The sequence below is a fragment of the Rhinoraja longicauda genome, chromosome 3 (genome assembly GCF_053455715.1).
Source record: "Rhinoraja longicauda isolate Sanriku21f chromosome 3, sRhiLon1.1, whole genome shotgun sequence".
NCBI classification, from domain to species: domain Eukaryota; kingdom Metazoa; phylum Chordata; class Chondrichthyes; order Rajiformes; family Arhynchobatidae; genus Rhinoraja; species Rhinoraja longicauda.
This window is the reverse complement of record NC_135955.1, coordinates 77,954,204-77,971,587: the sequence shown is the minus strand read 5'-3', so window position 1 is coordinate 77,971,587 and position 17,384 is coordinate 77,954,204. Positions and strand designations below refer to the sequence as shown.

Below are 17,384 nucleotides of genomic sequence, written 5' to 3'. Positions count from 1 at the left end.
TTTCATTTATTTTCATGCACCATTTACATAGTTGGTGCACTATCTACGCATTGTTGTGATCTTCGGGGACTTTTCCCCCATCATGGGTTGAAGATAGCGTGTCTGGTGCTGCTCTGTAGTTTCATATCTTGTGGGCTAGGTGGCGCGCAATTTCGAGAACCGAATAAGAACCGTAAGACAAGATGAAAACATTGTTTTAAACTGTTTCACTGTAAGATTTATTTTAAACACATTCACGCACATACACAGTTGTCCAGGTGTTTTTGATTTAAGTACATCGCACTTTCCGGTTGGTTATATTCCGTTTGATCCTCCCCCCCCCCCCCCCCCCCCCCGGTTCCCCACCACCTCCACAGTCGATGTAGATCACAGCAGATATTGCTCAATAATTGTTTCGCTAAATTAGATTTCACACTAAAAACAGCTGTAGCTGTAGGCACTTCGGAGTTTATTGCCACATCTGAGTTACAATAGTCAAAACTATCCTGAACATAAATGTACTGGCATGTGGTACATTTTACGTCCATGAATGTAAAATGCTGGAAGAATGAAACTTTTTGAATCTCTATAATAAATTATATTCGCTATTCAAATATTTTATCTTTCAACTTTACATACAAAATCCTCAACAACCTGTGACTTTTTGGGCAGCAACACTGTGGTCACGTCCCGCTTGAGGTCGAGGAGGTCAATTATTGAGAGTTTAACCACGAACTCGGTATATTTCTAATAAGAACGGAACTTCTTCGAGTAAGTCTGCCAACGCTAACCAATGAAGTGATAAGTACTTTTTCCCTTGCATCTAATAAACACGAAGGTAGTTTTCCCATGCAGAAATGCATCAGATTTGATTAAAAAAAATAATTTGCCAAGGGGGTTGCAGCAACTAATTGTATTTATCGATCTGGCAGAAAAATTCGATTTGCAATATCAAATGAAGCTTTGACTAAAGATCGCAGAATTAGTCTTTCCGCGTTAGATGTTCCCTTGAACCCCGCAGTGAGGAACAAGCGAATTAATAATAACGAGTTTCGGTTCTAAGTAAATGCAAACCACGTTCAATGCCGGGCAATCAACTTTCACCCACATTAGCGAGGACGAATCTCTATGTACTCTTTACCGGACTGCAGTTGTCACTTACTGCGTGCGCAGAATTAATCTTATAGTTTTAATACAAAATAATAAAATATTTAAAAAACACGGATGTTAATTATTAATCAGCTATAATTCTCACCATTTCAGTCACTATGATAGCGTTTTAAAATGAGACTCGGCGGAAGGGGTGTTTTAAATTGTTTCAATGATTTTGCAACCAATCTAAGTTTCAATATATATATAATCAATCTGTTTCAATATGCTTGATAATATAGATAGGTATTTTGTGCGAAATAATTGCATCAATTTGTCAAACGCTGTTTAAATCCAAAAGGTATGGCCTGTTATTTTAGCAATCATGTCAAACTGTTTTTCAAAAAGTGAACTGACGAAATACATTCAGCTACATTAATATTAATTTTTCATCTTTAATCAACATTTTACATTTTATTCCGAATTTTATATTTGCATCTTGTTAGTTGGCTTGAAAAGAGAAATCGGCAGAGAGCCGATAGCAGCTGCATTGTAACTAGGTGGCACTGAAACCCACCGCAGAGTGCAGGCCGGCCCATAACAGTGGCGCCGGGGCGTTGGGACTAGAGATCGGCCACTGCACACCTGCACACCCACAGCAACCAGCAACTATAGGGGGAGAAAGTAAACACAACGTTAATTTGATTTATTGAATGATTAAATGTCCCGTTAAAAACATCGAGGGTTAAAGTTATTATCAGCTATAAAATGGATATATTTCAAAGAATTTGATTAATATTAACATGAAATATTTGAGATTTATTAATCTAATATAGGTGTTTAATCCGAAGTGAGACTGAATGACGCTTTCCCTTATTTGTCTTGCCAGGGTTCAAACGGCGTTAACATCGTTAATATCCACATTGTTTTCGTAATTTATAATTTTTTTAAAAATAGAAAATTGTAACAGTTGTTCTTTGCCCCCTAATCCCTCACGCAAAATTATTTTTAAACATGTCGACTGTCCTGTCCTTCAAACAGCGAATTCAATGTTCTGACTCAAAGCAAAGTGGTTTGATCAGTTCAAAGTCAAACATATCGATTATGTGCACAATCAAAGAAAATAGGTTTGGGAGAGTTTAGAAGGAATTGCATTTGAATTAAACTGGAATAAAAGTTTGAAGACATTATTTTTAATTTATACTATATTTGGAAAATCGAAATACTAATTTAAATGAAACAAAAACAACCAGTTAACGACTGTTTATCACCCCACTCTGTACATTCCCCCGTTTAACGCCGTTTGTTTTCAGTTCGGGTCGTAACATTATTTTCAGTTCTGGATTCGTGCAAGGTTACAATGTTAGGTGGAAAATTAAGTCGTGAAAATAAAAATGTTCAAAGTGTCAGTAGGAAGTCTAATATCAGCGTTTCTTGCTTAATGGGCACAATTTTATTTCCAATTTGCGCTTGAGTTTTGCGTCTGAGATCAAATGGTAACATCTTAAGATTGATGTTATCACTTATTAGAACCCAGCTTGCCCCATTGTCATTATTCACGCCAAAGCACAGAAATAAATGTTATGTAACGGGATTATCAGACGATAACATACCGTCCTCGTTTCAACCTATCTTGTCCTATTTGTTGTGCATTTTACCGAACGAATATTTCTGACGCAGAAATAATCTATATCTTTGTTTCATTTAAATGTTTAAAATTAATTCGAGTTGAATGATGTATTTAGAGGTTATTCTTTCATAGATGTTGAGGTGAGATTTACAATTCTCCCGATCGCAATCGATGAAAATAGTATTGGCTTTTACATATTTGAAAGCGCTCATGGTTGGTAAATATTTTGGATATGATATTGATTTCCATGGAAGTATCATGGAAGGTTTTCCCTGTATAGGATCACAGTTTTCTTTCAATAAATAGAAGCAAGTCTATTTTTGACGTTGACAAATGATCTACACAAAACAAGAATCATTTAGAGATGACTTTGAAGGGTTGCAAGAGAAAACGTGGCCAGGTGAAAAGGGTTTAAGCAGGTTCGCTGGACACATGACAAGGTTGTCTCCAGCTCGAGTTGTGAAGGGAGATATGAAGCTAATAGAAGATGGAATGTCTGCCATTTGAAATGGCTGGCGATTGAGCAAATAATCAGGCACGGAGTATTAACTGTGAAGTTAAAATAGATAAACAAATACGTGTTCAAATTATCTAAGGCAGTGGACATTTTCGGAATATTGTGCAATAATAATTTTCTATTGTGGCGCCGGTTACTAGAGTTTCGGAGCACTGTGTAAATGTTCAAATACCTAATTCAGCTGAAAAGAAATATTTGAAACGATTAACCACGTGCAATTCAACAGGTCAATATATTATATATAGTTATATTTCATATAGCGATTTGAAGGACAACGTTTTTCATTGTACCAGAACTTTTGCCATGGTGTTTAAATGGATATGGATAAACATTTCGAATTTTAGCAAAGCAACGTACACTCGCAAAATTTGAATGGAAATTGTGACTGAACACAGTATGCATGTGTGCTTTAAAAAAAAAGGCAAGACAGGGGGAAAACTTTGAATATTGCTGTTTGCACTTTGTTTTTACATTTTAGGCATTAAATAAATTTGCATTGGTTGAGGGAACCTGGTGGAATTGCTGCTCATGAGGAGAGACAAGAAAGGAAGAATAGATTAAGCACTTGAAAAAATATGCTTGTTTTACTATTGAATCTTGCTGGGTTGCTGTCAGAATCTGGATATTTAGTACTGTCTTGATATGGACGGTGGCTCCAGAGGCTCATCTCCAGGGGGCTTTAATTAACAAGCTGTCAGAAGGCTGCAACTCCCATCAAACAGCTCCTTCCCAAAAGCAAACTCGCTCACAAATTCCAGGTGTAATTCAAGAGCCACTTCATTACTGCACGAAGTAAACTTACCGACACTAAAGTTTTCTTTTCCCCCCACCTTTGTAGTTAATAACAAAATGCATAACATTTTTAGAATTGATGTAGTTATTTTCATTTAAAAGTCTGTTTACATTAAATTGCAATCAACCACAAAACGCTTGGCAGAAGCCTTTTGAGAATGCAGAGAAGGTTGAATATCCAACAAACTGTAATATCAGCAGGAATGTGCGCCGCATAGTCCTCTTTCCAGCCTTAAATAGTAAAATACAACAGACTATAAAATGCTAAATAAACAAACAAGAGCGAGCGACTCTGCATGTTAAAATTCAGGACACGAATGGATTAAACTGCAAAAAATAAGTAAACAAAGCAAAGGTAAAAAGTTAGCATGTAACTGACAATGGATATATATACATATACAAACACACACACACACACACACACATATATATATATATATATATACATACATAAATATATGCATATATACACACACACATATATATGCATATATATTGAGAGAGAGGAAGAGAGGAAGAGATGTACTTTAAATTGTGGGATACAGTATATGCTTTGGATGGAACTTGAGTTGAAATAGATAAGGGGATTTATATAGAAGCTTTGGGAAGTGGAAAATATGGTTTGCTTCTGTCGCACCTCAAGAATATGATTATAAAGCCTGACATTGTTACCAAACTTATTCTGACGAGAGATCTGTGGAAACTTGGCAAATGTATCAGAGCTGCAATGCGCTGTCCATGGTGCTAATCAAAGATATCTTTGGTGCTAATCGCTGGGCATTTCGTGCGTGATATCGCAGGAAATTTAACTCTTTTTCTCGATTTCAACACAAATTCAAGTGTGGGCAATCTCCTTATAAATAAGTAAATAGTACATAGGTCTCCAGTCCTTACTGTTTCTAATGGTCAATAGTTGAAGTTTTTTATTTTATAATTCAATGTCCTTTTAACCTAAAAATTATCTGCTTGAGACGTGATTTTTACTATGATAAAACAGTGTTCTCCAATTTTTTTAGCATCTTTTATTTTAATGTTCCTTTCACAGAAAAGTTTTTCTTCAGTTTTTTATTGGATACAATTTATTATCGACTCTATCATCTAACAGTTTAGCGCATTAAAAGATAATGAAAACATTTTGATTGCGTTGAATTAACTTGTTCGGTATAGCCAAGCTAGAATCTATGACTCTAGCCAGAGTTTGTGATTATATTTTATTTTATTGGTGTGAAAATACACGTTTCTGACGTTATTTTAGTGCAAAACATGTAAACTAGCATAGATGTAATTCAATGAAGAGAACAAATTGTAAATAGAACATTCTACGCATTCATTCCTTACTCTGGAAAATGGATTAACGTGAACCTTCCTCTTGGAAAAACGATACGTTAGATCAGGAACAGAAAATGCAAAGAAGAACAACGATAATGGAAATGGAACCCGCTCTTATATATGCTTAAATCATTTTAGTTATCATCCACACAATTAGATACGTTTATAGACACTATATAGATACATACCTACAACTCAAGATTGCCATCGATATATTTTGCATACAGTATGACGTGACATATCAGTAAATAATAAAACAATCAATATTTAATAGTGGTTTTGCAATCGAGGTATTGTAACAAGTGCGTGGAATATAGCAAAACTTTACACTGTCTTGTCAGCGATAAAATACAGTTTTGAAACACAAAGCAAAGCAGTGACAAATAGAAGGGAAAATAAAAAGAAGTCTGGTGTTTAATTAAAATATGTATTTGTTTTACAATAAATACTAACTGTTTCACTTTGATCGAAGCTTAGTAAAATATATTGAATTGATTGATAATACTACTCTTGGACCAGAAGGCGCACGAGGTGGGAAATGAACGTTACTGAGCTGTCCAGCTCTCAATCCGCATTGTTTTATTTTGTTTTTGCCTGAAAACCTTCTCCCGTGACAAACGCAAAAGAATATTGTGCAAATGTCGAGTCTTTCGAAAATAAAAAAGGAACTGTTAAAAACAAAAATATTCATTTAAAAATGAGTTTTTGTTTAAAGGCAGCGGCACCTGTACATCAAAATGTGATGGACTCATAGACATTTTAACTGATGCTTTATTCGGACACGCGTGTGAATAGACACACGATGTCTATTTATCTAATTCTGTTTAGAAAGTTCAGACCTAGTAGTCCGTATGAAATTGATGTGCAGATGATATACAACAAAACTATTTCAGAGACAGGAGTTGGGTTAACAGCAGAATCTCTGTATTCCACTAAATCAAATCACTTTAACATTAACTAAGCATTTGGTTTGAACTTCTGTATGCATATGATTGAATGGAACTTATTTCAGTTCAATTTGGTGAGAAAATTAGGTTAGGTTATTGGTCACCAAATTATCTTTTGTATCGATGGTTCCTGGAAGACTGCGTTAATAGCGCGCGGTTGACATTTCAGCCTAGTTCACTATAGTGGGAAGAAAATTCATTTAACGCCCATCAAAACCTTTAGGAAACTTTTCTCTGCCTTCAGGGTTGGTTTAAAACCAATCTGAAATACAGTCAGTGAACAGTTTGTTCTCTTCATTGAATTACATCTATGCTAGTTTACATGTTTTGCACTAGGTACAAGATGCGCGGATATATCACAGTACTGGAACTGAGACAAAAACCTTCCCACTCAGGTGAGAGGAGATTGAAGAGAAATGACGGTGGAGCTAATGAACTACTCTGGAGTGCAGTCGGGTATGGCAGCGGCAAACACCTGAGTTCCATGAAAAACTGAGTGCGGCAGACAGTAGGTGGAGGAAGGGTGATGTTGAGAGAGGAGATAAATGCTCCAAGAAACACCAGCCCGAAACAAATGACCTTCCAGCGTATTATTAATCTACCTGTACCGGAACCATTTATAATCAACTAATGTCCGAAAGTTAAATAGGTTATGGCACATTGCTCAATTGTTGTTTCTCAAAATCATTCGTTAATAGAAAATTGTCCAAAATTGTGCATACATCCTGTCCATTTTGTTCATGTAAACGTTTATTTCACACGGTCCAATGAATAAATAATACAATCAAGATAATAAGTAATAAACGATTATTATTTGAATAGGTTGGTCGTGTATAAACATTATCAAATGTGTTAAAGTTTGGGAACTTTGGTTTTACTATGAACCCACGCATTGATGGCCTGGTGGAGTACAACTTGCAGATACAACCCGAATAACACTTTTGAAAACACCATAAATTAACCTTAGTAGATCAGTCTCTAATCGTAAGAAGAGCCATGATCAACTAGTATAAATTTGATCATGAGCTTCCGAAAGGAAACCTGACACGAGATGTTATTCAAACCGAGAAGTAATTATTTGTCCATTTTTTCTGTGGTCACCAAAAAAGTGAAAGTTCGCACGAACATTCGAGGTAAATTTGACCTGGATAAAATAACCCTTCAAATGATAGTCAATAACTAAGAATTGTGACCATGGGATACACAGATAGATAGATAAATCGATAGATAGGTAGATAGACAGAGAGATAGATAGATAGAGTGAGAGAGAGAGAGAGAGAGAGAGAGAGAGTGAGAGAGAGGGAGAGAGAGAGAGAGAGAGAGAGAGAGAGAGAGAGAGAGAGAGAGGGGCACAGCTATGTAGGCACAGAAGAGAGAGAGCAATCTCCTATTCTTGAAATAAAAATATATATCATGAAAATAACTAGCTTTTCTGTTGTGTGCGAAATTTCATCCATACTCTTTTTCTCAAGAGAAAGTGTATCAACGACGCTTTATTTTCTCTAGATGATAGTGACAATTGTGCGATATAGATTAAAGTTACCCTTCCAAAGTATTTCATAGGGTATTTTATTCTTTAACAGTTGTTATATTAATGTTTTGTTTTATTTCAAAATAAAGCGCCTGTGCGTTTTTACAAGTCAAGTGCACGACATAAACAGCATTAAAAATACGACTTCGAAATCTGAAAAATGTTTCATAGTCTCCCAATCCAACCTTTCCAAGGTGGAATGAAAAATTCCAAATGAACTGTTTTATGGATTGTTTATTGACGTGGTACAATGTAAAAATGAAAGCATATTTGATCAATATTTAGGACTGAAATGAGGAAAAACGTCTTCACCCAGAGAGTTGTGAATCTGTGGAATTCTCTGCCACAGAAGGCAGATGAGGCCAATTCACTAGATATTTTCAAGAGAGAGTTAGTAGATTCAGCTCGTTGGGCTAAAGGAATCAATGGATACGGGGAAAAAGCAGGAACGGCTACAGATTTTCGATGATGAGCCATGATATATTGAATGGCGGTACTGGCTCGAAGGGCCGAATGGCCTACTCATGCACCTATTTTTCCATGTTTCTAAATCAATAAATATTTTCCCATTTCACCATCACTTAAATGATATTTACAAATTGGCATGGCTATTTCAGCTCTACTCAGTAAAACAATTCTGATTTTGTATATATTAGAATTGTGCAATGTATTTAAAATAAACATTTAAATAAAGTATATCTGGATTTAAATCATTAATCAAATTAGTTTTGTTCCGAAGAAATTTCCATAACCCAAGAGTGGATCTAGTTTAAACCGTTAGCTGTTCTACATGGGTCGTATTTTACGGAACTACTTTGAAGTAAAACTAAAAAGACTGAAATCCCCACGTACATTTTAATCTCTATTATTACTGACTAATAGATTTCAGTTACTAAGAAGCGATGTAAAGGTTTCTACATCTCTTGAAGAGACACAAATATTCTTTTTTTTCTCCGAGAGACAGAGAAAAACAAATCCCTAAGAAACTTTATATAGCTTCTTAGATTTTCCTTAGCATACATGATAAAACATTGATTGTTGCAGTTTAGTGACCCATGAAATTTGGAGGTTAGTTTTCACTTCAGTCTATAGCATATAATTATGCAAATAAAGAGCTGTCACTGATCTAGTGAATAAACTCACAAACACGAAGAATGCTCGCACCCAAAATGTTGAATCTAAAAGGTGAATCTTTCGCCTACAAAAATATATGTTAAAAGCACCAACGTTAATGTTAGCAACTTTTATGCATATGGTATAGTTGCTTCTGCAAGATCTGGTTAAAACATATACCGTGCTATTTAGTAGTATCTGTCAATCAATCAGAGGTACATTCAACTTTTTACTTAGCATTGTTAATTGTTCTTATATTTAAAAATCCGGGCGATTTCATCATTAATCGCTCCAAAGAACAGTTTGTTGTAATCGAACACTTTTTTTCAACCATGCAATTCGTAACCTCGATAATTCGCAGGTCGACGAGTTTGTTGGCAAAGAGGGACGCATGGCAATATCCATTATTATGTTACATTCTTAAAGAAGGTGGCATGATTTTATACATTTTAAATACTGTTGACGTATCATACATAAGATGCCGATCCTTGTGAATGCATCTGATAATTTCCAACAAGTGATCCTAACTATATGGATTACACCACAGTCGCGAATTCATAATGACATTCTTACAATCATTGCTTCAATATATCTAGCAAGTTATACCGTCATTTATGGACATCAGAGCTCGGGTGACTTCGCAATTTTCTAACCTACAATTATACAGGAAAGCTAGTTAGATGGCATTTGGTTATTTCTTTTATTATCGCGATTTTACATATTGGTGAAAATGCAATACTTCCGATGTTACTAATTTCGGAGGTAAATGTTCATAGGAAGCAAGTGGTTTCGTTTATTTTTACGGCATAGTTTTTGATCATTTTGTGTTCTTCCCGTCCCATTTTTTCCCAATTAAAAAACTCACCTGAAATGGGTTCAAATGAGTCGCATAGGAAAACAAAATATGTCCGTGATGCATCTTTATAGGTTTGGAGATTTTTCTTTCATTGCATTATGTAATTATATTCTTCATCAACTACATTCAGTTATTGGCACCGATTCTAATATTAACGCGGCAGCCCGACATGGATTAACCGTCTTGAATCGTGATAGGATGTGTTAAAATTATTGCACTTTGACAGAATGTAATAATGATATTGCTCGGAGATATATTCAGAGAAAAAAATATTTTTGCAGAACCAAACAATCGCGCATGCATTATAAGTATTTACACTGCGTTATACGCATCATATAGCGAGATATAAATGGCTATTTAAATTCATATTCATACAAATAATTGAGTTCTGAAATTTTGCATAGGCCTATAGGCTATCATATATTGTTATGGGTTAAAGGTTCTACTGCCCTTGATACATGGAATTATTCGGATTTTTTCGAAGATAGAGTGGATCCTTCATCTTTTCTCCCAACTAACAATATTAATAATTTCTGCCGCATATAAAGAACGATAAACAGAGGAATAATAAACATATTTATTATAGGTAGTGTATATCACAATTTCCAAACTCAGTGTTTTCCAATTTAAATCTCAAACTAAACTTCTGCTATTCTTATGTTCCTCTGGTTTAACCAAAATTTAATTTAAAGAAAACTCTGAAATACACTTAGTTTATTAAATTTGGAATATTGCCTATTATTGCCAATACAGATTTCATAAGGGAATTCATTAGTCTTGGGGTGTTAAAATATTGGAATGCAAGAAGGTTCCTCTGACCCTTGCAGACAGGTGGAAGATGAGTAATATACCTGCATGCAAGTATTGTATTTCAGAATGAAAACTAGGTGGCCTTTTTTAAGTGCAAAAATAAAGCATATTTAGAATAGCAATACTCTTTTAACTCAAAGTCAGGAAATATGATTACATGGCCTATTTCTAAAAGCAATGCATTTCTCTTATTTCACATGTAAACAAAACATGTTCTTTCTTCTAAATTATATTTAGAATTTAAACTGTATTTTCTTCTTTTCCAGATACCTTACTAGGGTAAAAGGAAGAAAGGACTCAAAGGCTTTGTTCCCTGTTGCAACCGAGAGGGGTTACTGGGTTTGAAAGCAATCCTAGCACTGAGGTTAAGAAATAATTGAGTCAAATGAACTTTTATTTCAACAATCCCAACTGATAACACCGTTTGAAAGTACCATGCCATTTTCATTTTCGGTCCAGATATTGGAATCATCAGGTGACCTCACTCTTCCTGCTTGCATCTCCCAGACTACTTTTCACTCTGTCCAGAGAGTGCCATTATAGTGATGAACTTGGGTTAAATAAGAATGGTATTTTTTCAGGATACTGTAACTACTTGAATGGACTTCAGTTTGAAAATATAATTAAGACACAGCTGTTTTGAAATCTTCTGCTGAATAAATAGTAGCTCATCTACAAACCTTCTAATGAACATGCGCAACTTTGTTTCAAACCCATTGAGAAATCCGATGGTATGAATTACTCCAACTGATTCCTCCGACTTGAGACAACAGAGTGGCAAGTGTATCAATTGATAGCTCCCTTTCTTACATTCCACTTCAGAAATCAACTTACTAATTAATTCAACTGGGAAATTAAAAACAAACATTAGAACTTAATAAAAATAGATTTGCTTTTTATGGAACAAACTACAATTTCAAGAGCAAATTCAACCCAAAGACATTTCTAGGTTAGAAATGAAGGTAAATCATTATTCTAACATTGTACTAACCACTTGAATCTGGCACTACTATCTTTCACATCCCACCTTCTGAATCACAATGATTTGATCTATTCAAAGATTGTCACGTCTCATGTCAACAAATTACTTTGCTTTCAATTTGAATTTTTAAAAATTAATGAACACCACTGACAACGAGTTACTGAAACTAAAGGTGATAAAAACCTTACTTTTGATTCAGATTCTATTTTAATATTGTCATTTGAAAGTAAAATGCTTTAAAATCAGAGTCATCGTACAGCTAGATTAAAAGCAAGAGTTGATTTATACACAGAACGCAACTTTTCATTTCAGTGCTTCAGTTTGATAAGTGGATTTGAAACCTATCAAAAATAAAAATCATGGTTCTGCTTTGAAGGTTTCTGGGTTGAAAATTCATTTTCCTTCAGATTTTCCCCCTACCGCCCCCATTCACAATTGCATGGAAAGGTCCCATTCACTTAATGCTGTCAGTCATCCTAAGCTTTCATCTTGTCAAGATGATTTATTTCCTTTATGATAGTTTTCAAAAGTAAGCCTGTAATATTTCAAAATCCAACTAGTTACATTTTCTATTACAAATAAAACAGTTTAAGATCAAAATAAAAATGGACTGCAGAATGTAACATATTGTTTTAGCCTCTAACTGAAGGCATTTTTAGAGATACCAATTTATCATTTATTTAGTCTTGATAATGATAACATTAAATGCATTTAAATTTACCAATATTTCATTATCAATTTCTGCACGTTTTGATTATAAAAGCCACGTGATATAATATTTACTTGCATGGAGATTAACAGAAAAATTAATATCATCAATTGAAATGCTTCAATTTGAGGTTAATTTTGTGCATTTTTCAATTTCCACATTGAAACTGCAAGTACACCTAAAGAATGAAGTCAGATGTTGGGGTAAGAGGGGTGGGGGTGGATGGGCAGGTAATAGGGCATGCATTCTGTAGGGACCAGTGTCATTTGGCAGAAAGTGCTGGAAATGTCAAATGATTGTAAACTCCAATCAAAGCTCCAGCAGCAAACCTCCTAACCTGTCTCTATGGGAGTGAGCTACACATGCACCAAAGCAGCTACCAAAGGCTTCCCTTGGGTCCCTTTTCCTATTCACATAGTCTGATGAAGCTCTTCAGCCATTCAGAACACTAGCAGCATTATAAATCTGAACAAATCACTTGAATTAATGACTTTATATACTGCTTTGCACCTATTTCATATTTCTCAAACTTCATATTGTTAAATATTTAATCAAAATAATGTATGTTAATTCTCATCTTGCATTTTTGTACTGTCCTGCCTTGAACCTATGCAATGCATAACAAGAATTTGAATATTCTAAATAATCTATTCCCTCTTTTGTATTCGATCATGTTCTAAAGCACTGCAAAAAGCTCAAATTTTCAAATGATCAAACAAGGTAATGAGTAATTACTCCAAGGATTTTCATAAGCTGGTCCTAAAACACACTTTACATTACTCAAATTTTACAATTTTGTGTGTCCCACATTTTAGCAGAATCCCCAAGCTACTCTATAGCCAATGAATCATAGCTTCGCAAGCAAAAACTAGCAAGTGTTCAACTGAAAAATGAACTTCCAGTTCAGATGATGGAGCAGGAACTAAACTTGCATTAACATGCAATTTGTTGTGTTCTTGCAATTTGTAACATTACTTCCTCAGGAAGCAATTTTATTTTTGCTGTAACATTTGAGCAATTAGAGCATCTTTTACATTCAGTTATAATTTGCAGTTAATTGAAAAGGACAATGAATATTACTTAAAACGAGAATGATAGTACATATTTCAACAGCAGTAACCAACCTAAATGTCAATTTTTAAAAACAAAATTCTCAGCAACTAGTTAAAAGCAAGAAAATATAAACATTGTAACAAGCACAGAATGAAAACATTTACAGTGGTCTTTAAAATTTATCATGACCACTTAATATTTTGAGAAAAATTGTTATTATCGCTCTCTTGTTTGTACTACAGTCTTCAATCTAGTTTTAAAATTAATCTAGTCATTTAAAAGATGCAGCGTAATGTATAAGTTGATATTAATCAGATCACATTATGGGTACAGACCTTTGGATTTAGATTTGATCTAATTAATGTGTTTTTTTATGAGAAACATTGCTTCAGTTTTTGTTGGCCAACTGACATAGATATTCACAGTGATTCCAATTTACCCAACATATCTTTAAACATCCTTGAACTTTAAGAAGTACTTCAGATTTATTTTGAAAAATAAACACACCGCTTCAGTAATATCAAGTTACTTTTAAGCAGACGCAAAACGTGACAGCTGGCATCACCAAAAACAACTGTCATCTTTAGCGACTTAAATGCATTTGAAATCCCTTGAAAATTATGACAAGGCTTGAGTACGTGAAGGGAAAATGTTGAGTAGCTGTGATTTCTGGCTATTTTAAAGGCTGGTGTACATAGGCCGACAAAAGAGAAGCTGTCTCTTTAATGAAGAATAGTTGGCAGGCATTAGGACATGGGGGAAGCCAATAGCCCCATGGCATTAGCTCAGTGCAGGGCTGTGTCAGGGCAATTAGAGCCGCTCTGTGCTGCACTGTGCAGAACTGCTGTCACTCTTAATCTGCACACCGATCGGTGGCACCAAATCTGAGCTCGGGACCACAGGAAACACAACCGGCAGACCCATATTGCTTTGACAGTTGCGCTCATCTAGAAATAATGCAAAATGCTATTTAGATGTATACACCATGACCCTTTGCTCCAAAAAGAAAACAATCTAATGAGGGATTGAGGGGCTGCCAGAGCAAAAACAAATGCAGGAAAATGGATTTTTGCTTCATAATTCTTCACTTTTCTTTCGGTTGGAGCTTCTTGTTATCACTGTTGGCTTAGATTTTGTTTCAGTGTTCTGTGCCTCTAAAGCTTCAGTAAAATACTTGAAAATAGAATTAAAACTCTTCCACGAAGTTAGCTCATGCCGTTCTGTACCTATAAATGAGTGAAAAAGGAATAAAGTTAATGTCTATATCCATGGCTGAAGCGATACAGTTACAGGTAATTTTGGTTTGTTATGGGAAAAAAATCATGATAAGGAAAAGATAAGGACTTGGTTTTAAAAGAACATCACCATTTGACTACCTCTTAATTGTAACCCATCCAGAAATAACTGTCCTGGATATATTCCATCTACAAGTCTACATTTCCTTCTGGAGCAGCCTACACAAATGTAAACAACTACTGCATGTTGGGCTCCCAGAACCAGATTTATATGAAACATTACACTCATGATGTGAAGATCAAGTGGTGAATTTGCAGCAGGTCAGCCAAGTCTGAAAACTTAGAGGGCAATGAAATGTCTAGACTTCAAGCCAGTTCAGAAACTCAACCAGAAAATGAAGCCACATATTGTCATTTTACTTAATGTAAGAATGCAAGGGATTTCAAGTAAAATCAACAACATCATTGGATATCACCAAAGTGGCCTTGAAGAAATCTTGGATTTGAAATTTGCTAGGGCTTAGCAAGACTATGCTGGAGGGAAGTATAGTGGAACTCCCCTTTTTTCTTGCCTATTTCACAATACCACATAGTTCAATTGACACTGCACCCTTTAATATGTGCCTTATCTAGGAAGAAGTGCACCCCAAATGCAGTGCTGAAATGGAACAAACCATTCTCCTTTCATCCATATTAGATTCTTGGTTCAAAAATAGCTGTGAAATACAAAATCCTGATTCAAGCATAAAATGTCTTGTAATTATCAGCTTTAATGCTTGAACATGCAATTTGGCCATTACACAGCCAAGTTCCATCTAGAGGCAGAAGCATATTCTCAAACTAATTACTTTTGTGTTAAACAAAGGATTTTCATAACTGTTTTCTCTTTTGTTTATTATGTCACCAAATGAATGATTAAATGGGCTGTGACAGAAAGATTAGCAAATTCACTATTTTAATCTGTAGTTTATAGAAAATCTGGTACAAGTATAGTCCTGATGAGGCATCACATTTATAGGAAAACTGGTTCTCCATTTATTAGCATTCAATTTTCACAAAAAATATGCATACTGTGCTTTATTTCCAGAGCTGAGGATGGACGTGGCCATATGCATTTTGGTTATGTTTATTTATCAAATAAAAGTAGCCATACAACATTGTTTGCATGGTAACAGGTCTTGCTACATTTTCTGCGTGGTGTATTTGTGAAATAAAAAGGGAAATTTCCTTTAGCTTAATGCCATTAACATTTTCAACCATTTACTTCTCAATAACATTGAATATAACAAATAAACAATAGTATTCCTCTAAGGGACACTATTTACAAGTACAGTTAGTAAGATTAGGTTTCAGGGGCATCCATCACATTTCTGGACCATTGGCCCAGAGACGTGAATTTGAATTTCATTATTACAGTAATTGAATAAATCAGGAATTACATAAATGATGGTTGCAGGAAAGGTAAACACAAAATTGCTGTCTTGTTTTCAGAACACATCTGATTTGCGAACGTCCTTCAGGTGAAGAATTTTGCGATTCTTTACCAGAACCTAAATGTAACTCTAGGCCCACCAAATTGATTGTTTCTGAAATTCCTTTTCAGTTCAAGTGAAAATAGGGATGGACAATGAATGATAGTATTGCCAGTGTCATTTCCATCCTCTGAGCGAAAGAAAAGCAAATACTGGCTTCTGATTATGATTACATGCAGTTTCATAGGAACATTTCTCAATCTAGGTATAGTTCAGATTAGCTATTTAGGTTAAAGTACAGTTCTCTGGCAGAAGGTCACCTATCGGAAAGGTGGTAGTGTTGTCTGAAATACCAGGTTTGGTGAATGGCATATCAAGCTGCCCCATCAAGTAAGACTGTAAAAAGCTAGACCAAAGCAATGTGCTGTGGGTCAATTCCTGTGAACAGATGCTGGACTATATAAGGTCTGGTTGGCAAAATACTAGACAGGCATCACTTAGCAAAAGCAAGTGATTCTGTCTACTGCTTACAGGTGTGATACAGGATGTATGTGTCAAGGACTCAATGCTTGAAAAATCAAAGGAGATTTTCTCAGTGATTAATCTGCATGATCAATTTACGAATCAGACCAAGGTTTATCCAATAATTTGTTGAACCAAACACAGACCACATGTCACTGGTAATTACAAAAAGAAAACTGCACAGCACATCAAAAATGAAACAACAGGAAAGGTATTGTTTAAAACTGACAAGTACATGACATGAAAAAGGAACCCATTGATGCTGCAACACAGAAAGATGAATCAAAAGATTATACAGTGATTCAGTAAAGTTACCTACCAAGGCAGAATTAATAGATTTAAGTAAAGTCAAGATGATAAGCTTGCAAAACAAAATGCTCAGAATATATATTTTTAAATACCATCAAAGATTGCCATGTGGTGACTGGATAGAACTTAACTCTTAAATTTACCGAACTGTTCATCTCAACTTTATGAATGCAAATAATTAGAGGCTGTGTACTTCACACTCACGCCAGGAAAAAGGAGGAAATTTGGAAAATCACTAGTAGTATCCCTGAGGCACTCCCATATACCAGTTGTTGGTTAGTTCAAAGATAGGATTGAGAAAGGTCTTGGGACAAATTGCCACTCTCTTTAACAATTTTTGGCTGTAGAAAATAGTAAATTAATTATTTTAAAAATACAGAGTGTAAATTCAGAAGCAGAATACAAGATTTATATAAGCATGTGCACATCCCTGATACATGTGATTGGACCACACAAAAACAATATTGACCTGAAGAGTAATTGGGATATTAAATTAGATTATGATTGGT

General features: G+C 35.0%; 1 protein-coding gene and 1 long non-coding RNA gene across 3 annotated transcripts in view; one reads left to right on the top strand and one right to left on the bottom strand.

The window, feature by feature from the left end:
• LOC144592120 (uncharacterized) overlaps positions 1-17,384 on the top strand; it is a 35,619-nt gene that overhangs the window by 6,554 nt on the left and 11,681 nt on the right. The window contains exon 2 of the long non-coding RNA XR_013547072.1: positions 10,860-11,555. This is a non-coding gene — a long non-coding RNA (uncharacterized LOC144592120). The remainder of the gene's footprint in view (positions 1-10,859; positions 11,556-17,384) is intronic.
• arb2a (ARB2 cotranscriptional regulator A) overlaps positions 401-17,384 on the bottom strand; it is a 378,083-nt gene continuing 361,099 nt past the window's right edge. The window contains exon 11 of one of the 2 annotated variants that reach the window (XM_078396498.1): positions 401-1,737. In XM_078396498.1, the coding sequence (XP_078252624.1) occupies positions 1,625-1,737 (113 nt within the window). In that variant the 3' untranslated portion in view covers positions 401-1,624. Of the gene's footprint in view, positions 1,738-11,589; positions 14,564-17,384 lie in introns of those variants that run through there. The other variant, XM_078396497.1, reaches the window with a different exon arrangement.